The sequence below is a fragment of the Anolis sagrei genome, chromosome 1, assembly GCF_037176765.1.
Source record: "Anolis sagrei isolate rAnoSag1 chromosome 1, rAnoSag1.mat, whole genome shotgun sequence".
Taxonomy (NCBI): domain Eukaryota; kingdom Metazoa; phylum Chordata; class Lepidosauria; order Squamata; family Dactyloidae; genus Anolis; species Anolis sagrei.
In genome coordinates, this window is record NC_090021.1 from 153950126 (window position 1) to 153977577 (window position 27452).

General features: G+C 40.5%; 1 protein-coding gene across 1 annotated transcript in view; it reads right to left on the reverse strand.

Moving 5' to 3' along the window:
• Positions 1-1266: 1266 nt before the first annotated feature.
• Positions 1267-27452, reverse strand: part of RAB1A (RAB1A, member RAS oncogene family) — a 33653-nt gene continuing 7467 nt past the window's right edge. The window contains exons 2-6 of the mRNA XM_060784383.2: positions 14456-14528; positions 12301-12396; positions 7053-7148; positions 3485-3616; positions 1267-3265 (exon numbers count right to left, since the gene is read on the reverse strand). Of these exons, the coding sequence (XP_060640366.1) occupies positions 3068-3265; positions 3485-3616; positions 7053-7148; positions 12301-12396; positions 14456-14528 (595 nt within the window). The 3' untranslated portion in view covers positions 1267-3067. The remainder of the gene's footprint in view (positions 3266-3484; positions 3617-7052; positions 7149-12300; positions 12397-14455; positions 14529-27452) is intronic.

Consider the following 27452-nt stretch of genomic DNA (forward strand, 5'->3'; position numbering starts at 1 on the left):
TGGAAAGGAATTTTATGTACATTAAACAGTAACTAGCAAAGTATAATGTTTATGTAAATGAGAATACTAGGGTTGTATGGTTTCTATCAATTTCTGCTGCATAAGATTTCCAAGAAGTGAAATAGTTATTTGGAATACTGTGCTCAATAAATTTCCTTAGACCAGGGGTGCTCAAACCTTTTAAACCGGGGGCCAGTTCACTGTCCCTCAGACTGTTGGAGGGCCGGACTATATTGTTGTTGTTTTTTTTAAAAAAATCAATAAAAAATTCCTCTGCACATTGCACATATCTTATTTTGCTGTGTGGAAGGGCCCTTAGAGGGGGTTCTTTCTAGCCCTCTTTAGGCAGTAATTCCAGGAGCAGAGAATGGGAAATCTTCCTATTTCTAGTCTGAATAAAATCTGGCTACCAGTATTAAAAAAAACCTCTAAAATTATAACTGTAAATAAAGAACAACACTCAAACACAGGGGAACTCCAGACAAGAAACAATAAGGGCCAGCTAATCACCTCTCAACAAAGGATTCTCCCTAAAAACTGTCAGGCTATGAAATGGTAATCAAGGTGGCCAATTGAAACATTCATACCTACCTCCAACAGACAAGAGTTCTTTCTCCCACCATGGATCTTTCACAATTTTCCTAGTTAAAGGGTTTCCTCTGACATGAAGTCCAGTCGTGTATGACTCTGGGGTGTGGTGCTCATCTGCATTTCTAAGTCGAAGAGCCGGCGTTGTCCGTAGACACCTCCAAGGTCATGTGGCCGGCATGACTGCAAGGAGCGCCGGGGCAGCCTCCCTTGGCTGGCTCACACTGCCCATCGGGCCTGACGGATAGCGTAAGCCTGCCAAGGGAGGAGCAGCCCCACGCAGCCTCCTCGCATGTAAAGCACCTCATGAGGTGCTTTATGCATGAGTAGGCCACGCGGAGCAGCTGCCCTTGGCTGGCTCATGCTGCCCATCGGGCCTGACGGATAGTGTGAGCCAGCCAAGGAAGGGGCACTGTGGGGGGGGGGGGGGGGAGGCGCTCCTCCTCCGTGTGTCGGATAAGTGTCCTTGGCGGGCCGGAAGTGGCCCGCGAGCCGTAGTTTGGGGACCCCTGCCTTAGAGACTTCCTCTTTTATCCAGAGTACCAGTAGTTTCAGAAAGGTCGAAAAATCCTTGAAATTTACCTTTGAATTTTCCAAGGCTGGATTCCTACACAAGATTCATTTTGATCTACACTACAACTCTAAAAGAATGTTATAAATTGACCCACTGAGCATATCTCATTATGAAGTACACTTTATTGTGAAGGTCAAGAGAGCAAATTCCAAGTTTCAATAATTTCAATCTTCTGACAACAATAAGACTTAAGATACTATGTATTCCAGCTGTGGATGCAAATAATTAAAAGTTCATCCCCTGAGAGGGATGGCATTTCCATTTTAGTTATTTTTGCCAATGCACTTGCCTCTAAACATCTAAGTGGTGCATTTTTCAGTCACATTTAGGTATTTTCTTACAAAAAAAACCCTCAATGGCAGTTTGAAATGAATATATTTTGTAAATAAGATTCTTTAATCAGGTCGGTAACTTTAAAATCCAGACATCAGGCACTAGTGGATTAGTTTCTCTGTAGAAAAAGTTCTACATGTGGTCAATAAGTCAAAGCCGCCATTTCTTCACAAACTCACATTTTGTAATTAAAAGTTTCCTCCCTGCAGAGTTACATTGATCTTCTGATCCGTTACCGTACTGCCAACTCCCGTTAACGTCTTTGCACCTTTTTGTGCATAACCAAGCCAACCAATAAATTGCACTAAGTTTTATTAAAGTCAACAGTATTTGATTGTGAGAGAATGGAAGGAACATTATTTAGAAAAGACATAACATACCATCAGTGTTAACATCACCTTGTTAGTTTGAAGTCATTCATATGTTAGGAAAATACTGCTTTCCTCTATGACAGAGCAAGAGACACAAGTTATTTCTAAATGATCGCATTTAGAAACAGACTCAGACACACTTAGGATTGAAGGAGGGGAATATTGTACAATTAGAGGGATTATAATTCTACAAATTGTGTTCCGAGTATAGCATACATGCCAGAAACACGGTGAGAATGAAATCATCGAGGCCATACCTGCTAGTTATTCATTTGCTGGGATGGGAGGGTATGGTCCAGGAAAACAGTTCTAAAGTGCCATTTCTGCACACAAAAAGGGTTCATTGGGGGCACAATGCAAGCCTTTCCCCTTTCGCCAAAAGAATTAAGACAATACTTATCACCATACAGTTGGATATTACTTCCAGTAAGTACAATATTTATTAAACATTTCTTCTGTTTGTTACATATTGTGCAACAAATTACAATATTCCGCAGCCACAAATTATATGTAGAGTATAAAGAAAAACCAGGATCTGGGATCCAAAGAGCTACTATGGGGTTGCAACTTCCCTCTAAAGGGCAACCCTACTCCCTTTGAAATGTTCCTTCGATTCAGAAGAGATCTACCATGGAGGGGCTGTTCAAGCAGAACTCAAACCCACCTTGGATGCCCAGAACATAGCTCTTTGGATCCTGCCCAGAATGCAATCTTTCCAATTATAACTCTACGAGGAACTAGCAAATTAGATCTTACATAGAACATCTTATGGAACTTTATGCATGAGAAAAAGTGACAGACACAGTTGTGCTGTTGAATACAAAAAATTGCTAAACTTCATCTTCAGAAGACTAAACCTGACATCTAAACATGCCATTATGACCAAACCAAAAAAAAAATATTCCAAGTTTAACCAACCACAGGAAACAATCTGGTATAAGAAAAGAAAAAAGCAACAAAGATTACACGCATTTATAAACCAGCACACAAAAAGGTTTAACACATTTCTGAAAATGAAGTTAGCTTTATTGAGTCGGGGGGGAATAAAAAAGTCAGTATTGACCATTTACAATCTCTGACCTTTGTGGAGACGATAAGAATCTGTTTGTAGTGCAGCTACATACAGTACAATTCAGGCAATTTTTTTCAGTTGGGTTCAGATTTCAAACTCACTGTTGAGAAACAAATGGTCAGGAGAGTTTTAGCAGCAACCTCCACTAGACTGCTTGACTGGAGTGCTCTGGATTTTGACATTGGATTTCTCTGCACCGCCGGCTGTTGCTCCAGGACCCATTCGTTTTTTGATCTCAGCAGCCATGGTCATGAAAGACTGTTCTACATTTGTTGCGTTCTTTGCACTGGTTTCCAAAAATGGAATCCCAAGCGAATCTGCAAATTCCTGTAGAAAAAACCATAGCACTGTTATTCACATTATCCCCAAAAAGAATGAGAATGAACCTGTTTAGCTACATACATGCACCAATGCCACCATTATTTTGATTATGTCTCCTTCACATGCCTTATATACTAACAATTGCAACTGTACACCAATCACATATTCAAGAAGCTAGAGGTTTTTGGTTTTTTTTGTTATTTTAAAACAGGTCAATGGACATACCTTTGCTGTTGTATAGTCTACTACTTTCTTTGTGGTCAGATCACACTTGTTCCCTACCAACAACTTGTTGACATTTTCACTGGCATAACGATCTATTTCTTGCAGCCACTGTTTTACGTTATTGAAAGACTCCTAGAAGAAGAAGAAAAAGATAAAATAACTTAAATCTTGCTTTTATTAAATTGTAACAGTTACTTTAGTGCACATGGCCCACGGGATGACTCCATCCTGCTATGTCATTTTGTGAGGCCCTCCAGATGCAGGAGTACTTCTCCTTTTCTCATCATTAGACATCATGACAAGAGCTGATGGGAGTTGTGATACAGTCACATCTGGAAGGGTTTGTTTTGTTTAGTCAGGAAAGGGGTTTGAATTTCAGTACAAGGCTTGTGAATATGATGACTTCAATAATAATAATATTTATTTATTTATTTATACCCCGCTACCTCACCCGCCTCATAGGAAACCTGCTACAAAACAGGAGCTTTTTTGTTGAGTTCCAGGGCCAGAGAAGCAGATGGCGGAAACAGAAGAACGGCCTGCCTCAGGGGAGCGTGTTTGCTCCATCCATGTTCAACATCTACACAAATGACCAGCCACTGCCAGAAGGGACAGAGAGTTTCATCTATGCTGATGATCGTGCCATTACTGCTCAAGCAGGGAGCTTTGAGATGGCTGAACAGAAGCTCTCTGAAGCTCTAGGTGCTCTTACTGCCTATTACAGGGAAAACCAGCTGATCCCTAACCCATCTAAAACACAGACATGCGCCTTTCACCTTAAGAACAGACAAGCATCCCGAGCTCTGAGGATTACCTGGGAAGGAATCCCACTGGAGCATTGCAGCGCACCCAAATACCTGGGAGTCACTTTGGACCGTGCTCTGACCTACAAGAAGCACTGCCTGAACATCAAACAAAAAGTGGGCGCTAGAAACAACATCATACGAAAGCTGACTGGCACAACCTGGGGATCACAACCAGACACAGTTAAGACATCTGCCCTTGCGCTATGCTACTCTGCTGCTGAGTATGCATGCCCAGTGTGGAACACATCTCATCACACTAAAACAGTGGATGTGGCTCTTAATGAGACATGCCGCATTATCACGGGGTGTCTGCGCCCTACACCACTGGAGAAATTAAACTGCTTAGCCGGTATTGCACCACCTGACATCCGCCGGGAAGTAGCAGCCAATAGTGAAAGGACCAAGGCATTGACATCTCCAGCTCATCCCCTGTTTGGGTATCAGCCAGCACGTCAACGACTTAAATCAAGACATAGTTTTCTTAGATCTACAGAGACACTCGTTGGAACACCCCAGCAAGGGAGAGTCCAAAAGTGGCAGGCCCAAACCCAGCACCTCAATTCATGGGTGATACCAGATGAGAGACTCCCCCCTGGGCACTCAGAAGACTGGGCGACTTGGAAGGCGCTGAACAGATTGTGCTCTGGCACCACGAGATGCAGAGCCAATCTTAAGAAATGGGGCTACAGGGTGGAATCCTCGGCATGCGAGTGCGGAGAAGAACAAACCAGAGGCCACCTGCTGCAATGCAACCTGAGCCCTGCCACATGCACGATGGAGGACCTTCTTGCGGCAACCCCAGAGGCACTCCAAGTGGCCAGATACTGGTCAAAGGACATTTAACCAAATACCAAATTTACAAAATCTGTGTGGTTTTTTTTCTTTCTTTTTCTTTTTTTTTCTTTTTAATCTCTGTGTTTGTTTTGCTCTGTTAGAATTGTAATACAATGGTTGCTGATGACACGATAAATAAATAAACCCCGCTACCATCTCCCCAAGGGACTCGGTGCGGCTTACATGAGGCCGAGCCCACAATACAACAGCAGTAAGAGGTGTATTTACGATTTGAAGTAAGAGGTGTATTTACGATTTGAACCACTTACCCTTTTTATTCATAAATATTTCGTAATGCTCGGAACTCTCCCAAGGTTATTTTAATTTTCACAAGCATTAAGCAACTTTTGTAAAGTTTTGCTTCCCTTCCCGGGCGATGCAAAAGGAGGGATGAGGTGGGCATGCCTAAGCACAGCCATTGTTGTAGTTTGTGAAGGGAAGGCCCCCAATGGTAGAGGCTCTGTTGTTACACTACATTTCCCACACTGCCTTGCTGCGCATTAGCCAAATGGCCGAGCAGCAGGCTCCTCCTCCTCCTTTTCTGCATTACCAGCTGGATCCTCCCTCCGGAGCTTGGCATTCAAACTGAGTTTTCATCACTCCCCCCCCCCCCTTCTCACCCCAATCTCAAGGTTTGGAAACTGGGAGTTAAGCCAGGCAGGAGGCAGCCTCCATTCAACAGGATCAAGCCAATGCTGGGTTTAAAAAAAAAGGAAAGGGGGAAGGCAGGAGAAAATGGGGAAGGAGAAAGGAGATGGTGCTTTCTGTCATAACCCTAGGATCCCATAACACTGAACTGTGGCATGGCTGCATCTAATCCAGGCCTGGGCAAACTTTGGCCCCTCCAGGTGTTTTAGATTTCCACTCCCATTATTCCTAACAGCCTGAAGCCCACCCGGCAGTGGGAGCCATGTGGCACCTGAGGGAGCATTGCTGCCTCCTCCTCCTCCTCAGCATTGACAGCCGAGGCAGGCCTGGAGTGGAAGAGCCTCTCGGTCAGGAGTGGCCTGAGTGGAAGAGCCCCTGAAGTTTCCCCAGTGCCAGAGCTATTTTTTCATACTGCGCATGCGTATCTGCCATTAACGAAGCTATTTCGGAAGTTTCGGAAAGTTTTGAAAAAATCATTATTTTTAAAGGAAGTGACTTTAGAATCAGACCGAAATGAGTTTTGAACCATTTTTTTTTGATCAAACAAGCCTATTGACAACTGGAAAACTGCCAGACAAATTAAAGCAGAAAGCTGGGATTTATTTATTTCATGTCAAAAGAATTGCATAAATTTGTCAATTTGTGGAGGGAAGAAACACACGTCCAAGTTAAGATGTTGTAAAACAATGCCTTTTTACAACAAGATTTTTTTTAATTGCTTTGTATTAGTATTTGTATTTTGCTTTGTATTGTAATTGTTATTGCTTGTATTGATGTATTGCGGGCTCGGCCTCATGTAAGTCGCACCGAGTCCCTTGGGAGATGGTAGCGGGGTATAAATAAAGTTTTATTATATTATATTATTATTAAAGCAATGCAAAAAGCTGGGATAGAGTCCCACTATAATGAAGCCACTTTCTTGCTTCCACACAAGGATAGGTAAAGGTAAAGGTTGTCCCCTGACATTAAGTCCAGTAGTGTCTGACTCTGGGGTGTGGTGCTCATCTCCATTTCTAAGCCGAAGAGCCAGCGTTGTCCATAGACACCTCCAAGTTCATGTGGCCAGCATGACCGCATGGAGCGCCGTTACCTTCCCGCCAGAGCGGTACCTATTGATCCATTCACATTTGCATGTTTTCGAACTGCTAGGTTGGCAGAAGCTAGGGCTGAAAGCGGATATCTGATAGCTATGCACAGAAATAGTTTTCTCTAGGACTTGCTCGTAAGTCAGAAATCATTCTGGACACACATGATTCCCTCAAATATACATAAGCACTCACCTGATCTGTAACATCATACACAACTATGATGCCATGAGCTCCTCTGTAGTAACTAGAAGTGATTGTTCGAAATCTCTCCTGTCCTGCTGTATCCCACTACAAAAACAAAAGGGCAACTTAGGAAAGAACTTATAAGTTTGCATTTGTTCAAAGATGCTACTTATTCTATCCTGAAACCTCTGGGCAGACTGAAGTTCTCCAGCATGATTAATGATTCAAGCAATGTTTTATGGACTGCTGTAGATTACCTGCTATAGAAAATACAACAAACCAAACTTAAAAGCAAATTAGGAGTTGTATGAAATGCCCTGGGGTAAAAAGTGAAATCCAAATTCTACCGATCTCACTTTCAATATACTATAATGCCATATGTTGGCAGTGGTGTCAAACTTGTGGCTTTCGTGGTATTCTGGACTTCAGCTTCCAGAATTCCTGACTATTCTACACGTTGCTAGGGCTTCTGGGAGTTGGAGTCCCAAATACCTGGAGGGGTACAAGTTTGACAACTCTGCTTTTGGATAAGAGCTAGATAGGCCCCTTGAAGGACTATAAGAAAGTCAGAGAAAAAACGATCACTGTTACTTTTTTTTTCTTTATTAAAAAACACTCATCTTGCCAGCAAAACAGTTAAGTTTCTCCTCAAAACTCAACTTCTGTCCTTGAAACACCCAGGTATTTCCCTTCCCAACTTATGAATGAGAAGCATCACAACTGATAGGACTGTTCCATCTTCAGTTCTACTGACAATTATACAGAAGCTAGTTTGTGGAAGTTTCCTTACATTCTATGGATTAGAAGAGAGATGCATCAAGCAGAACACTGCAGGTTGGAGAGAGTGTGTGTGAAGACAATCTCCAGTTATTTTTTATCCTCCCTGCTCATGAAGATTTGCTCTAGAACAGTGGTTCTCAACCTGTGGGTCCCAGGTGTTTTGATCTACATTTCCCAGAAATCTCAGCCAGTTTACCAGCTGTTAGGATCTCTGCGAGTTGATGGCCAAAACATCTGGAGACCCAAAGGTAGACAACCACTGCTCTATATCCTCCAAAATCACTTTTTAAAAAAAGTCTGGAGGAGCAACTAATAAAAATACCACTACCCCACCCTGCAGGGACACTCTTCTGGATCCTCGTTCTGTATGCCAACAATGGAAATAAATTTTCTGTGCCATCTGCCTAAGTTGGCACAGGTTGTTAACAGGAGCGGCGCTCAGGGAGCACAAAACCTCCTTGTTGCGCCAGCTCCATTGGCTGCCAGTTTGCTACCGGGCCCAATTCAAAGTGCTGGCTTTGGTCTATAAAGCCCTAAACGGTTCTGGCCCAACTTACCTGTCCGAACGTATCTCCCCTTATGAACCACTGAGGACTTTAAGATCATCTGGGGAGGCCCTGCTCTCGGTCCCACCTTCGTCACAAGCACGTTTGGTGGGGACGAGAGACAGGGCTTTCTCAGTGGTGGCCCCTCGGCTATGGAATGCCCTCTCTATGGAGATCAGATCTGCTTCCTCCCTCTTGACGTTTCGGAAGCAAGTTAAAACGTGGCTATTCGAGCAAGCGTTTACAAATACAGAGTAGCTAATATAGGAAATCGAATGACCTGACAATGGAATTGGACAATGCTTGAGAATAATGAGACACTGATGATGTTGCTTTTATTGCTTTTGTGATGTCTTATACTGTCTAATGTTTTTTATCTATTATGTTTTATGTATACTGATTTGTTGGAAACCGCCTTGTGTCGCTAATTGGCTGAGAAAGGCGGTATACAAATACAGTAAATAAATAAATAGGGCTTCTTAAATTTTCCCCACTACAACCCCTTTCTGCCTGAGAAATTTTTAAGCAACCCCAGGTATTTTATAAGTACAGAAAATAAAATAGGCATAAAAACCAAACATTTACTGATATTAAATAAGCAATTTGGAAGGCTTGCTTTTTTCCCTTTTTTATGAAACATTTTCTGCAGAGTTAACTTTAAATACTGCACGTTCTTGCAACCAAGATTCATATCAATGTCCTAAAACAACCATTAGGTGTATTGTTGCCAAATTTTTCACAACCCCAACATTGTGCTAAGGCAGTGTTTCTCAACCTGGGGGTCAGGACCCCTGTGGGAGTCGCGAGGGGGTGTCAGAGGGGTCGCCAAAGACCATCAGGATACACAGTATTTTCTGCTGGTCATGGGAGTTCCGTGTAGGAAGTCTGGCCCAATTCTATCATTGGTGGGGTTCAGAATGCTCTCTGATTGTAGGTGAACTATAAATCCCAGCAACCACAACTCCCAAATGTCAAGGTTTATTTTCCCCAAACTTCACCAGTGTTCACATTTGGGCATATTGAGTATTTGTGCCAAGTTTAGTCCAGATCTATCATTGTTTGAGTCCACAGTGCTTTCTGGAGATAGGTGAACTACAACTCCCAAACTCAAGGCCAATGCTCACCTAACCCTTTCATTATTTTGTGTTGGTCATGGGCAGTGTGCCAAGTTTGAGTCAATTCCATCTCTGGTGGAGTTCAGAATGCACTTTGATTGTAGGTGAACTATAAATTTCAGCAACTACAACTCTCAAGGTCCACAGAATGAAAATACATCCCACCTATCTGATATTTACATGATGATTCATAAGAGTAGCAAAAGTCCAGCAATGAAGTAGCAATGAAAATAATTTTAGGGTTGGGGGGCACCACAACATGAGGAACTGTATTAAGGGGTTGCGGCGTTAGGAAGGTTGAGAACCACTGTGCTAAGAGGTTGGGGCCCATAGTTTAAGGAGAAGAGGTCTAGAGCAGCCAATCTCACCTACACTGCAGAAAGGATTACTATAACCCATTCAGAAAGCAGAATTCATTTTAATACCATCGAATACTACTACAGAAGCTTGATCAACATCGACTCACTGGCATAGTAGTCTAAAGTATCAATATTGGCTCTTAAAAATGGACGCTGAGAAATAAAAAAGTCATCAGTATTTACACTGTGACTAGCAAGTATGGCTGTGACAGGAAATGAAGCAATCTTAGCCTGAGCCATTCAAAGAGTATAAATTAGAAGTTGGGGAACGACTTTCAAGGGACAATACAAATTAGTGATTTAGAAATTAACTGGTTGAAATTATATAACCATTCAAAGCGGCATTGTAGGCAAGCAACAGTCCCACCATAAAGTTACTTTCCTCTGTCTGATGTTATCCACAGATGCAAGTTCTCCATCTTTTCATGTTTTTTTTTAGTTTGCTTCTCCTTCAGTAGTATCAGAACCATACTTGGCTTTTACCAAACTCAGATTAATGGAGTCTGTTAACTGCAATATGTAATCACTCTCCTCATTTAGTGCATGTTCCAAACATGGAGTATATGCACTATATGTTCCTGGCAATTGGCCAACTGTTTAAGATAGTGGTTCTCAATCTGTGGGTCCCCAAGTGTTTTGCCCTTCAACTCCCACAAATCCTATATCACCAATTGGGAGGCCCCTCCCTCCCTCTGGCACCAACTGCTGCTCTGGCCAGAGTGAAGACAGAGGAGAGCAGAAGACATTTCCATCTTGTCTTTACTAATAATATAATATAGTATAGTATTATATATATATATATATATATATATATATATATATATATATATATAATATTATAATGTAATACAATATAATACTAGTAATAATATAATATAATTATATATTTATTACATGTAATATTACTAATAATATTACAATATAATGATACTGTGCAATATAGTAATATATAATACTGATATTGTACTATGCTAATAATATAATATATTGTATTAATATATATCTTGTAAGCCGCTCTGAGCCCCCTTCAGGGTGAGAAGGGTGGCATATAAATGCTGTAAATAAATAAATAACCTGTGCTGGATGGGGTCGCACTCCCCTTGAAGGCGCAGGTTCGCAGCTTGGGTGTGACCCTGGACTCATCGCTGAGCCTGGAGCCCCAGATTTCGGCGGTGACCAGGGGAGCATTTGCACAGCTTAGGCTCGTGTGCCAGCTGCACCCGTATCTTGGGAAGTCTGACTTGGCCACGGTAGTCCACGCTCTGGTTACATCCCGTTTAGACTACTGCAACGCTCTCTATGTGGGGTTGCCTTTGAAGATGGCCCGGAAACTTCAACTAGTCCAACGTGCGGCAGCCATGATACTAACAGGAGCAGGTCGCAGGGAGCATACAACCCCCTTGTTGTACCAGCTTCACTGGCTGCCGATTTGCTACCGAGATCTTCCGGGGAGGCCCTGCTCTCGGTCCCGCCTTTGTCACAAGCACGTTTGGCGGGGACGAGAGACAGGGCCTTCTCAGTGGTGGCCCCTCGGCTGTGGAACGCCCTGCCCACGGACATCAGATTGGCTCCCTCATTGATGGTATTCAGGAGAAGAGTGAAGACTTGGTTATTCAAACAGGCGTTTGAATAAAAAGTGCAATGAATTTTAGGAAATGGAACTACGACTGACGAGTTTGGATCATGATTCTAGTTATGAGACGCCAATTGATTGATTGTCTATGATTGTTAATTGCTTAACTTGTTTCTGTGTTAATCTGTTTTTAATTACCTGTTGATACCGCATTGAATTTTTGCATTGATTGTTCGCTTTGTTTGTGCTTGACTGTTGTAAACCGCTATGAGTCGCCTTAGGGCTGAGAATGGCGGTATACAAGTGAAGTAAATAAATAATAAATCAATCAATAACAGCTGGTAAACTGGTTGGGATTTCTGGGAATTGTAGGACAAAACACCTGGGGACCCACAGGTTGAGAACCAATGGTTTAAGAGATATTATCTTAATAAAAATGCATTGATGAAAAGAGTTAGACAAATGAGAATGGAAATACAACCCCTTCCCTGGAAGAAAAAGTCTAGCAGTGTTTACTGTGTGCTTCTTTGCAAGTTTTCCTTCCACTCCTCTCTAAGATACTTTAAAACTAGGCTATTTTACCATGGTATCAAGTACAATGCCTACACAGAATTTGAGTTTCTGATCTCAAAGGCCAAAACCTTAATTATATACCAGTGGCAGGTAATTGGTGGCCTAGGTCTTTCAACACTTGTCTTCAAACCCCAGACTTTGTTTTCATTAAATTCGTACAAAGGGCCATTGTTCCTTACAGCTAACTTTAGTAGAAGCAGAGCAACCAGACCATTTGTCCAATTTCTGCAACAACATAGTTCACAGATTTATAGGGCAGCATCTGTTTGTCATATTCTTCGAGATTTACCAAGCAAGGCAGCTCATACTTACTATTTGAAGCTTGATCGTCTTTCCATCTAACTCTATAGTTCTGATTTTAAAGTCCACACCAATTGTGCTGATGTAGCTTTCTGTGTATGTATCATCCTAGAAAAAAAGCAAAAAAAAAAGTAGCATTATGCCAAAGAGCATGAATAGGAAGAAGGGAGCCTGGCCCTTGACAAGAAAGATTAACAGATCATGCCATTAAGGAAACCTGCGCTCTGACGCCATCCATGCACATGGAAAGTGTGTTGCAACTCTATAGGTCATCAGAATTATCAACAGGCATCCTACATACATACAGGGCCGACTTCCCCACCTTGTCCCGGCAGCCTTTGTAGGGCTCCCAGGGCCACAAAGCCCTGCGGAGGCTATGGAGCCCTGCGGAGGCCCAGGGCAGCCCTACAAAAGCTGTCAGGGCGATGTGGGGAAGCTGGTCCTGGCCAATCCAGTGGCAGGGCCTGCCACTAGTTGGCCAGTCAGCCAAGTGGCGGGAAACTTCCCGCTGTGTAGGGGGCTTGTGGGAAAAGAAGCCCCCTACAAGCAGCATGGCCAGTGGGAGGGCGCCCACCACCACAACGGTCCTTGCCTGGTAAGTCTTTTGGCTAAGAAAAAAAAGAAGAAGAAGAAGCCATAATTAAAGCCATCTACTGCCCAGTAAGTCTTTTGGCTAAGTTGGGCAAGGCATTTCTGATTTTAAAACCACAAAATGTATAAAAATAAAAATATTAATTCTAAACCCTAACCACTAAACAGTGAGTCCGCGGAAAGCGAACCGCGAAACAGTAAGGGAACACTGTATTAACCCAAATACAGTTCATTAACCTCTTCACCATAAGCAGATATACAGGCGGTTCCCAAGTTATAAACAAGGTAGGTTCTGTAGATTTGTTTTTAAATTGAATTTGTATGTAAGTTGGAACTGGTACATTTTATAAGTGTAAATCCTGTCTAAGATAGAGAAGATATATAACGTTGGATAGTATGTATGTTTTGCTGCCCGTGCCCCTGTTCAGATTTCACCTCAATTTATGTCCCTGTAATAATTGGATTTTGAAAAAATTGTTTTTTTGTGGAAACAAGGATTGGTGATAAAGCTTCAGTGAAGACACCTTTTTCCCATTATAACTCTTAATTTCCATTCAGAGAGTTAAATTATCTCACTTCCTGTTGCCTCAGTCCTGTTCTTAACTATGAGTTGTTTGCAAGTCGGATGTTTGTCATTCAGGGACTGCCTGTATATCCTGCCCACAGAATCAATCCCAACAACACTTAGTTCACCTTCTGAACTCGATTTAACTTGTTTTTGAATTAATTGTGGATGGGATAAGCTACAAATACAGTATAAGAAAAGTAATGTATTATCAGCTGAGTGAATAACCTATATTGACTATATCAGGGGTCCTCAAACTAAGGCCCGGGGGCCGAATACGGCCCTCCAAGGTCATTTACCCAGCCCTTGCTCAGGGTCAACCTAAGTCTGAAATTACTTGAAAACACACAACAACAACAACAACAACAACAACAACAACAATCCTATCTCATCACCCAAAAGCAGGTCCACACTTCCCACTGAAATACTAAGTTTATATTTATTAAAATTGTTCTTCATTTTAATTGTTGTATTGTTTTTAAGTCTTTTTTTTTTTTTTGCACTACAAATAAGATATGTGCAGTGCGCATAGGAATCCATTCATGTTTTTATCAAATTATAATCTGGCCCTCCAACAGTTTGAGGGACTGTGACCTGGCCCTCTGTTTAAAAAGTTTGAGGACCCCTGGACTATATCTTAACTCCTAATACAGAGCAGAATGTTTCAATAGCTGTTATTTCAAGTTACGAACAGCTGAAGTTATTTTTTGCGAAGTCTTAGCACTTCACAATATTCATCACCATTTTAATCAGAAAACAATGCCTAGATGAATTAAACTTCAATCTGGACTGACAGGCAAACATTTGCCAAGAAACATGTTCTTAGCTATGTGAAAGATATCTACACATCTTACGATGTCACCATGAGACTATCATTCTTGAGTCAGTACTCTGAAATTTTAATCAGATTAAGAATTATTAGCAGGGGAAAAACGGAATCCAGAGCACTCAAATATTAATTTTCAAAAAAGTTCATAATCAGTAAGAACTTGAAAATGCATGAGAACTTACTGCAAACCTAAGAAGAAGGCATGATTTTCCAACACCGGAGTCTCCAATAAGAAGCAACTTGAATAAATAGTCACTGCAAAAAAAAAGAAGAAGCCATAATTAAAGCCATCTACTGTAAAAGGTACAGAAACTGTTACTTCATAATGAATATACTTCTATACCAAATAGGTACTGTGATTTCTTTTGTTCAAGTATGCTAGAGTCTGTACAAATGAGCATTGTATGTGAAATACTGGCTTCCTGCAATGTGTTGTTTTGCGACAAATCAGAAAAAAGACTACACAAAAGGTTGGTAAAATCATTTTCTAATGCTAGGTAATATTAGGACATTGTCAGCAGTATGTTTGTCCATACAGGTTGGGTGTCCCTCACCTGAAATGTTTGGGACTAGACATTTCTCATGTTTTGGAGTATCTGTACTTGCTTATGTTTATATGTCTCCCACCATTTCACAGGTCCATGAGTCTTTCTACGGCCTTTTTTTTTTGTCGTGTCAGGAGAGACTTGAGAATCTGCAAGTCACTTCTGGTGTGAGAGAATTGGCCGTCTACAAGGATGTTGCCCAGGGGATGCCCGGATGATTAGATGTTTTATCATCCTTGTGGGAGGCTTCTCTCATGTCCCCACATGAGGAGTTGCAGCTGGTAGAGGGAGCTCATCTGCCTCTCCCCGGATTCGAACCTGCAACCTGTCGGTCTTCAGTCCTGCCGGCACAGGGGTTTAAACCACTGCGCCACTGGGGGCTCCTTCTGCGGCCCAGCATTTCATTCATAACTCCTGCTATCCATGAGAATGTGTGTGTGTGTGTGTGGGGGGGGGGGGGCTTGTTATGAGATACAACTATAAGGGACCCTATATGATAGATATGGCAGCACCAGCCAGCTACTTCAGAGTCAGAGAAGGGAGAGAAGGGAAAGCAGAGATGGGAAAGGAGAGAAATAGGAAAAAGAGAAACGGATAGGACAAAAGGAGAAAAAAACAAACAAACCAAAAACCAGATCTCCATAATGAAGGCCCCTTCCACATAGCTGAATAAAATCTCACATTTTCTGGAATATATGGCAGTGTGGACTCAGATAATCCAGTTCAAAGCAGATATTGTGGGATTTTCTGCCTTGATATTCCGGGTTTAATTTATTTATTTACTGTATTTATATTCCACCTTTCTCACCCCTGGGGGGGACTCAAGGCTGAGTAGAAAGGCCCCAAGAGAGGCCATGGCAAGAACACTCAAGAGAAAAGAGGGGAACAGAGGGGGGCATCCTAAATCTCTTCAACCCACCTCACACAAACTCAGGGAAAAAACAAGGTAAACAAAAAGCAGATCACACACCCACCAACAACCCCTATCCCACCCCCCATGGGAAAACACAAAAGGGGAAAAGAATGGAGGAGAACTAAGAGGTGAAGAGGAAGAGAAGAAGGAAAGTGGGGAAGAGAAAAAAGGGGGAGACTGAACTTTACTAGCATCAACCCACACCTTCTGCCATTTCACAGTTCAGTCTTTTTTCAGCCTCATGTAAGATTGGAGGGAGACTGAAGGTGTGATCCGAGTACTGCAGCGATTGCCCAAAGAACAGAAGCAGGTGGCTGACATAAAAATAGGTTTTTGTATTTTCAGATAAGAAAACTTCAATATGCACCTGTTTTGTGCATCCGTTTAATGCAATTCATTTAATGCAAATACATTCATTTAATATAAATATATTTCAGTTATAAGCAATCTTGTTATAGGATACTATGTTTCCAAAATAAGAGGCAGTTCTTTTATTCATAAATATAGTATAGGTGCCAATGATTCAATGTTGGGATTTCCCAGAAAAATGAGAGATTTGATTTCCCAGAAAAATGAGAGATTTTTTTCAACCCACAAAAAGAAAATTGAAAGCTAATGTAAAATGTCATCAGAGTTTAAACAAAAACACTATTTAAGAATTGTGGATTGTCAGTAATTTGGGAAACACATTTCCTATTTGCTTAAGGACCAGTGTAGAGCTGGTTTCAGATTCATGTTTACACTTGTGTTTTGATCCTTATCTACACCCAGAGGCAGACTACTGATGTCATGTAATGGTATCTGGACCTTACTCCTATGTGATTAGATGCAGCATTACACAAAGCAAGTTAAAGCACATAGTTCTGAATCTCTAAAATGTCCTAGCAAAATTAACCAATCCAAGCCTTTTAAACTCTATGTTTTAATGCCTGCTATAGTATACAATGAAGCCAGTATACTAAACCAAAGGTTCTAGCCTCAGGTGACCATAAATTCCTTCGAATAGCTCAACATAAACTAAATGCTTATGATGGAAACACTTTGTGTAAGCAACACTAAAATCCTAAACTTATTACTTGGACTGAATTCTATGTAAATAAATAGGATTTATTTCCAATTAGTTTAGAATTAAAATGCAAGAATAAGAGGAATTAGAACACTAAGCCAGGAAAAAGATCCAAATGATATTTGATTCTCACTTTGTTGCTTAGTTCATAGTATTTCAAGAAGAAGAGATAAAATAGGGTTTAGTTGCACCAACCTCCATGAGTATTATCTACTGATATCAACTTTTGGGAAATATGGACAAGATCCTGAGTCACATTCATAACAGTGGACATGTAATAATGAATGCTCTAAGGAAGTCGTTCCCAATCTGTCTTCCTAGGGTTCTGCATTTTTAAAAAACTTTTTTAAAAGTTCATGCCAGAGAAATTGGAATTCAATGCACCCACTGAATAACTATTGAGTAGGACTGATGATATCACACTGGCAACAATGATCTGCATAGTCAAAGCGATGGTATTCCCCGTAGTCACCTATGGGTGTGAGAGCTAGACCTTAGGAAAGGCTGAACGAAGGAAGATAGATGCTTTTGAACTGTGGTGCTGGAGGAAAGTGCTGAGAGGGCCTTGGACTGCGAGAAGATCCAACCAGTCCATACTTCAGGAAATAAAGCCCAACTGCTCATTGGAGGGAAGAACAGTAGAGACCAAGATGAAGTACTTTGGCCACATCATGAGAAGAAAGGAAAGCTTAGAGAAGACAATGATGCTGGGGAAAATGGAAGGAAAAAGGAAGTGGCACCGACCAAGGGCAAGATGGATGAATGGCATCCTTGAAGTGACTGGACTGACCTTGAAGGAGCTGGGGGTTATGATGGCCGTCAGGGAGCTCTGGCGTGGGCTGGTCCATGAGGTCATGAAGAGTTGGAAACGACTGAACGAATGAACAACAACAAGGACTGATGAACATATAGCTGCCAGTAGCTAGAAATTTGAGCAATGCTCCTTTTTATGTTCACCTAATGATGTGAATCAGTTTTTTTTTAGCTTATGCTTACACCAAAAACAAATTTAGGAGTAAGCCAGATGCCACTCAACATTTACCTATTCAGCTGTCAAACATAAAGTCTAATTTCAAAACTATTTTAGGTATCAACACGAAATAATTTCATTCCTCACTTTAGGAAGGAGACCAATATGTTTGTGGTTACATCCAGCATTTTCTTGTACCAAATAAAGTTTTGTGGTTATATTTAAAATGTTTTCTCTTTATTTTTAAACCTACTGCATTATACAAAGCACTCGGGCAATAGGAGTAAATGAAAGAAAGCATTTTGTGAGTTCACAACACTTAGGACAGAGTGAGGGTTCCATGGGAAAAATCAGGGGCAGAGTTTAGGTGGGGGGGGGGGGGGGGAGAGGAGGAGACTTCCCAGGGACTCAATGGCTGAAAAAGCCTGGGAATCTCTGACTTAAGGAATATGACAGAGCCAGCCCCCTCTTTGTTGCACCATGGAGACTTAAGAACAGAAGGAGCTAACTGCACCATTCTGAAGGACCTCCCCCCGCCCAACTCTGCTGCAGACCTCCATTGTACAAAGCGGTTGCCTGAAGGTTAAGACAGGATGAGTGGCATTCATTATAGTGGCAATAGTGCTTTAAGCATGAACTCATAGTATAGGTGACTGTATGGGTCTAGTCTTTGAATCTCTAAAGGCAAAACAGGACACTGCTCAAACTAAACCAAAGGTATTTCAAATGAAACCAGGCTGGTTGGATTTATTATTATACTAGCTGTCCCGCCACGCGTTGCTGTGGCCCAGTCTGGTGATCTGGAAAATAAAGTAATGAGAAAGTGTTGGTTTCTAATATATGTAATTCCTTTATGCTTGTGAGTAAACAGTATTTCGTGTTGTTTCTTTGTCAGTGTTGATGTGGAGAGTGTCTGGTTTGCCTACTCTGTAATATGCAACATATCATAGTCCTTCTGTAAGGGTCTCTTTCAAATCTATGATACTATATCTCTCTGTGTGTGAGAGAATCATATCTATCTATCTATATTTATGACTGGATGGTTCTTTGTCAGGAGGGCTCTGATTACATTTTCTTGCCCGGTGAAGAGAGTTGGATTGGATGGCCTTAAGTATTTTCTGTTGGTCATGGGGGTTCTGTGTGGGAAATTAGTCCCAATTCTGCCGTTTGGGGGATTCAGAATGCTATTTAATTTTAGGTGAACTATAAATCCCAATAACTACAAATCCCAAATGTCAAGGTATATTTCCCTTAATCTCCATCTGTGTTCATATTTGGGCATATGGAATATTCGTGCCAAGTTTGGTCTAGATCCATCATTGTTTGAGTCCACAGTGCTCTCTGGATGTGGGTGAACTACAATTCCCAAACTCAAGGTCAATGCCCACCAAACCCTTCCAGTTTTTTTACATGTCCAAAAGGCTATAGAGTTTAGATTCTATTGTTAAACGTCAAATCAAATTCTTGAGGAGATTGTTGGTCATGGGAGCCCTGCGTGCTAAGTTTGGTTCAATTCCATCGTTGGTGGGGTTCAGAATGTTCTTTGATTGTAGGTGAACTATAAATCCCAGAAACTACAACTCCCAAATGACAAAATCAATTTTTTAAGTGAAGGACATACATTGGGTTGTTGGGTGTCTTGTGTCCAAATTTGGTGTCAATTCGTCCAGTGGTTTTTGGGTTCTGTGAATACCACAAACGAACATTACATTTTTATTTATATAGACTTTTATTGTCCTCTTAAAAAATATTTAAGCATTACTTCATATGATTATTTAAGAGCCACATTGAAAGTTTTTTCTTAGTCACATCGCTGCATTTTTTTAATTGTTAAAGTTTGGTCATGGGCAGCCTACAGCAATCTTTTAGCACACAGCTATTGTTGCTAAAAGAGAGCTGAATTATAAGATTAAAAGCTAAGCTTAATGCTACGGCCCTACGCACACTTTCCTGGGAGTAGGCATCATTAATTACAGCAGGTTTTATTTCCAACAAGCCCATGATTGTTCCTTAAGTTTGCCTCTTTGTTTTCCTACGTTGATTTTTGTCCCTTCTTGCTTTTGTTGTACCCCATATTAAACTGGAAGCTATCTAAAGGGAAATTAAAAATATTCTCTAACGTGCAATGCACATTAATGACACTGCTATTACATTTTACAAAGTCCTGACAGTTCATAGTCACTATTTCATTACATTTAGCACTCACATTATTTGTTATTTGAACAAGGAGCCAAAAACCCCTGCCATATTTTTACATGTCCAAGAAGCTATAGGGTTTAGTTCAGGGGTCCTCAAACTTTTTAAAGAGAGGGCCAGGTAACAGGCCCTCAAACAATTGGGGGGCCGGATTATAATTTGAAAAAAACTTGAATGAATTTCTATGCACACTGCACATATCTTATTTGTAGTGCAAAAAACACTTTAAAACAATACAATAATTAAAATGAAGAACAATTTTAACAAATATAAACTTATTAGTATTTCAATGGGAAGTGTGGGCCTGCTTTTGGCTGATGAGATAGGATTGTTGTTGTTTGCTGTTTGCTGTTTGTTGTTTGCTTTCAAGTCATTTCAGACTTAGGTTGACCCTGGGCGAGGGCTGGGTAAATGACCTTGGAGGGCCGTATCCGGCCCCTGGACCTTAGTTTGAGGACCCCTGGTTTAGATTCTATTGTTAAATGTCAAATCAATTGCTTGAGGAGATTGTGATATGGGAAAGAGGGAGGGGAATCTATTGTTCACAATGGTAATAAAAGAGAAGCCACTGGTTTGCCCAATCCTTTGGGTGTGTCTAAGTAAATAACTAAGTCCATTCTATGTCAAATAAAGTGGCTGCACACACGGATCTCAAGCTTACTATGATGCATGAAAAATTCACTACATTTTGGGCAATTTACTCAGAGTTTTGTTTAAATTAGCAGTCATAACTAACACCATATTTTTCTTTCTGGGGAGTATTTAGCCATTCAAAATTGCAAAGTTAATCTTTTGTTTCACCATTATGGCAGATCAGATGAAATTCTCATTGATTTGTACTCAATAGGGGGAGCACACCACAAAACGGTAACAGCATATCACAAAACAATGTAATAATGCTAAAAATGTAAATTACAGCTCCAGATGAGAAACGTCTTGAGATGCAACTGACCAAATTTAAGCACTTTTGTCTTTAATCTATATCTGGAGTATTAAGCACCTACATGAATGCACTTTCTTATAATTTAACCTTAGATCATCAATACAAGTGTATGAGGACCATCCTAAATTGACCATTAATTTTGGTATTTTATACTTTCTTTCAAAAGAGAGCAGACAATACCACAGAAACAATATAAACATAAAGAACACTAGCCGTTCCCTGCCACGCATTGCTGTGGCCCAATCTGTGTATATGTGTTTTGTGTGTATATATGTGGATTTGCACATGCGTTGTAATGTACTTTTTAATTTTTTGGCTTTTTAAGTCTCTTCTGCTGTGTTTTTCAGTGTTTTTATGAGTGATGGACACTCATTGGCATGATAGGTGTAGTGTGCCTAAATTTGGTGTCAATTCGTCCAGTGGTTTTTGAATTCTGTTAATCCCACAAACGAACATTACATTTTTATTTATATAGATGGGAGATTTTTATGTAGGGCAGTGCCACAATGCACCAAAATTCAGACGCAACATCACAATAAACAATGTAACATTTAAAACAAAACAAAAAGCCAGGCAAGCGTTTTGAACTAAAAGCAGACTGAAGAATAAACTTTTATATTAATGAACTTAAGTACCTTTTGCATAAAAGAGATGGGGAAGGAGCCTAATACGCATCTGATGGAAGAGAGGCTCACAGATGAAGGGCCTGAAAAGGCTTAACATTTGGGTCCATTGATATTGTTGCCATAGTTGCAAAGAGGACCACTTCAACTGATCTTAGGGCATTGGCAGGTGCACATAAGTTCCTTCAAAAAAACTGTCCCAAAACTATTTAAAGCCAATGGCAGCAATTTAAAACTGGGTCTGAAAATGAAATGGCAACCATAGCGGTAGAGAATACTTGATGTTTGCTCCAATTACAGGCATATCTCTATTAACAAAGATGCTCCTTTTTTAAATAAAAAACTTTTATGCTCCCTGCCTTCTTTTACTACTGGTCTTCTGACTAGCTGGATTTTTTTTAAAGCATCTTCATAAGAAGAATAGTGAGGGAGGGTTGGAATAACACATATTTCTGGTGTTAGGTTACAACTGAGTACTTGCATTAAATAAAGCAATAATGCTTCAGCTGGAAAGAATCATATTCTACCCTGACTAACCCTGCTGTAGTTGTGTGTGCCTCTCTGCAACAGGCAAGGCAAACAGCATACTTACTCAGCATGGATGAACAGGGGAATAGAGATAAAAGTGGAAAGCAGATATTTTTCAGCATGTTGCAAAAATCTCCATCTCAAAATACTCACTGAAAATTATCCCCTCTCACCCTGACCCCACCTATACTGACAATTTAATGCAATTTCAAACCAATATTGAGGGAAGTGGCTTCAGTTACATAGGAGATTCCAGAAACCGTTTGAGGCGCTGATGGTGATTACACAAAACACAGAGCACTGATGCGCATTAAAGGTTGTCTTTTGTGCACTTTTGTAACAGTTTACTCCTTGGTTGTTGCAGTATGGAGCCCGCTTTGAACTGCATTAAATGAGCAGTTTAGTAAGTACCTGTTTTAACTAAAGCTGATTTAAATATCATACAGGCACCCCCAAAATCAGTCAGAAAAGTAATCTACCACCACTTTTTGGGGACATCTTGCAGAACATTGTGCCACCATATTATTCCCCCCCCCCCTTTCCCTATGGGAATATATAAGATATCATGGTTAATGATATCAAAAACTATTGAAAATTAACTAGGTTGTACTTTCTCTAGCCATTCAGTTCCTCCCGTAAGTTAGGGAGACCACAGTTCTTTTGTTTCCAGAACCAGGTAAGGAACCAGACTAGAACAACTTTAGTTAATAAGTGTCATCTAAGAATGCCTGGAGCTACAGAGCCTTTGGTTTCTCCATGATTTTTTCATGAATGGGGAGACACGTATCAAATATCAGAGGATCTAGGAATTAGTTTCTTAATAGCTTTCCATGTAATATATATATATTCCCTCTTCCTCAAATATTTAAAAATACTTTCTAAATTATTTGTATTACATTGAATTTGACAACGCCAACAATGTCCGTTGTAAAGCAATGGTGTATGTATATATGTATATACACACAGACATATCACCTGACAGATAATACTGAAATGAATTAAATGACATAATTAGAAGCAGAAGATGGAAAAGCTCAATTCTTTTTGCTAAAACAAGACCAGAAGCAACTTATATCATGGACTATGAAATAAACCAACAATCATTTCAAAATACAAGCTGAAGAGCATCCCCATCTATCTATCTATCTATCTATCTATCTATCTATCTATCTATAAATGCTCTGTGTGTAATGAGTGCCTTAAAAACAAAAAATTACAGGACCAAGTGACCCCAAATTTGGCAACAAAATTCCTCACAATCCAAGGAGTGACCATCACTGGAAAAAACCCCCCCACAAAAACACCTCCCCTGCCCTCCCCTCACGCTGAGGACACAGCCAGCAAGGTCACCTTACTTCCCCTTCCCCTTTGCAGTCCTTGGAAGGTGAGGCGGGAGAAGGGACCTAATGGGCAAGGGAGAGTGGTGGCAGGGTGGCTCATATGCCGTGGTGTCACAAGGAAGAGGAGGGCTCCGAAGCAGCAATGGCGGCAAATGCTACTGCTCTCTGCATGTCTATCAGCCCCTAATTAACACTAAGGCAAGGGATCAAAGGGCAGAGGCTAAGGAGAAGGAGAGAGAGATGGTGGAAAGGAAAAGAGAAAGAGGAAGGCCACACTCTGTGCATACACTCTGACTCTGTCTCCCACACACACACTCCCACAACACAAGGGAAGGAGGAATGTGCCATGATGGGGGTGATAGGGACACACGAAACTGACATTGCTTGGAAAGGAGACCCAAAGACCATCCAGTCCAACCTCATTTGGCAGTAAAAGGAAGACACCCTCAAAGCCCTCACAACAGATGGCCAACCAGTCGGAAGGGAGCCCTAAAGGCCATCCAGTCCAACCCCTTCCTTCCTTCCCTTCTTCCCTTTCTCTACTTCCCTTCCTTGTTCTTCCTTTACTTCTTTCCCTCCCTCCCTTTCCTTTTCTCTATCACTTCTCCCTCCCTTTCTTTCTTTCCCTCCCTTTTTTCCTTACTTTTTCTCCTCCCCTCGCCAGCATCATCCTCCTTTATTAAATCTACAATGTAGATGCACCCAAAGTCACCCCTTCCACACTGCCATGTAAAATCCAGATTATCTACTTAGGACTGAATTATATGGCAGTGTAGACACATGCACATACACACACACACACATATATGTGGATGGATGTTTAATCACTGGTTGGTGATACATATACACACACAATACTTTATATATTATTATTATATATACTGCTATATAATACATACATATTATAATATATATATATATATATATATATATTATTGTTATATATATATATATGTTACTATATTAAATAGACTCAGAATAGAGTTAGAAGGGACTCTGCCATGGTATTGGGGGAGAACAGACAGGAAGGAAGGAGAGAAGAAAGTAGGGAGGGAAAAAGGGAAGGAATGAAGGAGGGAAAGGGAGAAGGAAGGAAGGAAGGGAGGAAAGAAAGAAAGAAAGGGGTACCGAAGGAAAGAAGTATAGAAAGTAGTAAGGAAAGAAAAAGGGAAGGGAAGGCAGGAAAGAGGTAAAGAGGGAAGGAAGGAGAAAAGGAAATAAAAAGTGAAAGAAGGTAGGAAACAGGGAGGGAAGAAAGGAGACCAAGGAAGAAGTAGAGAAAGAGGGAGGGAAGGAGAGAAGGAAGGATGAAACTCAAAGAGCAAAAGGAAAGAGGTAGAGAAGGAAGAAAGGAGAGAAAGGGGGAGGGGAAGAAAAAAGGGGGAAGGAATAGGTAGGTAGCTCTCTTTCATAATAGTCCAGATATCTACCTCTACTTCGAAAACTCTTACTATAGGCCACAGCAACGCGTGGCAGGGCACAGCTAGTAGAATATAAAGATATTGTGACTATTAAAGCCTAATCGAATGAAAGCCAGAAATATCTGGGTTGAAGCCTGGGGCATTGTCTGAGAAGAATGCAAACATACACTATTTGAAACCAAAAAGCAATGAGAAGCTTCAGTAGGTGACAAAAGAAACTCTTCAATTAAGGACAGATAAGAAACAACAAGAAAACATGACACAAATAGGAGTCAGAATACTGGATGCAAAGTGTCCAGTGACTCGTAGACAGTAACAACGTAAACAACTATAATACTCAACAAAGAGTAAAAGAAGATAACAAAAAGGAATAATAAGATACCTCATATTCAAAATATGAGAAATCAAAAGGAAATACAAACCAAGATGCAATGCTTAATGATCAGCAGGTGAACATATTAAATGACCCAGTAGAAATAAAAAGATGATAGAAACAAAACATGGCAGAACTACATAAAACAGACAAAGGGATGACAGATTTGTTGAGGGAAGAGTCATATGAAAATAAGCCTTACATTTTATAAAGTGAAGTGGAAGCTGTACTAAAAACACTTTAGAAGAAATAAATTATCAGGACCAGATGGCATACCCACAGAGCTGACTCAAGCAAGACAATTTAGGCCCTATATATACTGTCATATAATGCAGTTTCAAACTGCATTGTATAGTCAGTATAGACTCATATAATGCACTTCAATGCAGTTAAACTGCATTATATGACTCAGGACTAAAGGGTATTATTAGGACAAAATATGGAATTATTTCCAATTGGCAAAAGGGGGGGGGGGGGATTTTATCCTGCTATCTTCTTAGCTTGTTTGCTGAACGTATACATAAAGCAGTATTAGACTTGGGAGGAATGAGGTGTAAACATTAGATTTAACTATTTAAAATATGCGGATTACACCATATTACTGGGGAGCAGAGACAAAGATTTGGAACAGTAACTGAAGCAAGTCAAGGTAGAAAGTACAAAGGCAGGTTTACAATTGAATGTTAAGAATCTAAAAATAATGAGAAGGGGTTATTAATATAATTTTAAAGCACATAATAAAGAGATTGGATCAGTTCACATTTTCTATACTTTGTTTCAGTCATGAGTCAGAATGGAAACTGCAATCAAGAAACAAGATGTAGATTAGACCTGGAGGGACAGCTATGAAGGAACTAGAGAAGACCCTGAAGTGTCAAGATATAACATTGAATACTAATGCTAGGATTGCCCATGGCTCTATATTCTCAATTCCTATATAAGGTTATGAAAGCTGGATAGTGGAGAAAACTTGGAAGCTTCTATAGATATTGCAAACTTCTGAAAAGATAAATAAATAGCTCCTACAGCAAATTAGGCCTGAACTATTCCTAGAAGTCAATGTGACTAAACTCAGAATGTCATACTTTGGCCATATCACAAGATGATTGACTTAAAAATATATAACAATGCTTGGTAAGGTAGAAAGCAGTAGGGAAATAGACACACACACATGCCGCATCAAGGAAGCTAGGGACCTCATCACACTAGAGAATGAATCCACTTTAAATCTGGTTGCAGCTTCCTGCAGGATTCTGGGGTTTGTAGATTAGTGAGGAGCCTTTAACAGCCTCTCTAAACTACCATACCCAGAATTCTGCAGGAGACAGAAACCGGATTTTAAGTGGATTCATTCTCTAGTGTGATGAAGTAGTAGGACCCTGAGTATGCAAGACCTGAGCAGGGCTGTTGATAAGGTCTCTCATGAAGATCTCTCCTTTGTGGAGTTATAATAAGTCAAAGTAGATTTGATTGCAATTAATAACAGCAACTACACAGAGCACCTGGCATATGGGATCTTGATGCCATATATTTTAAAATGTAAAACTGGGTAGTCAAAATTAGATTATATAACTCTATGCTGGCATTTCCTAAAATAACACTACCCCACTAAATCTTTAGATTTTTAAATTTAGCTCATACTGATGCCTTCTTAAAAAGACAAAGCCAGTTTTCTGTCTCAATATATATCACTGGTTAGTGCCATAACAAGTCAGCCATTTCTAAACTCCATTTTACTGCAGTTCTATATTTCATTTGGAAACAGACCAAAAGTTCTATCAACAAATCCTTTGTTCAGGGTGAGGCAACATAACTTCCTTTTTTCAAAACTTAATAAAATCCATTGTATGAATCAGAATTTTTTTTTATTTTTTTTATAATGTAGGCGCATACCTAAAGTTTTGTTTTATGTACTTTTGAAGATCAAATTAGGTAGGTGACGTTGCCATTCTCCATACACTGAGTAAACCGATTTCTGGCGTTTGTCATGACTCTTACCAGCATAGCAGGCGTTATGTTGGCAATTTCTTCCTGGATGTTGGTTTTCAAATCTTGTAGGGTCCTTGGATGGTTCACATAAACATGGGATTTCAAAAAACCCCACAGAAAAAAATCGCAAGGGGCCAAATCTGGAGAGCAGGCCAGCCACTCCAAATCTGCTCGAAAAGTAGGTCTCAACGGCAAAAGCACGCTCCTCACTGTTCCAACGAAGGATGGCGACTGAACTGTGTCAGGCAAAACTTTATACTCCCGCCTCTCGA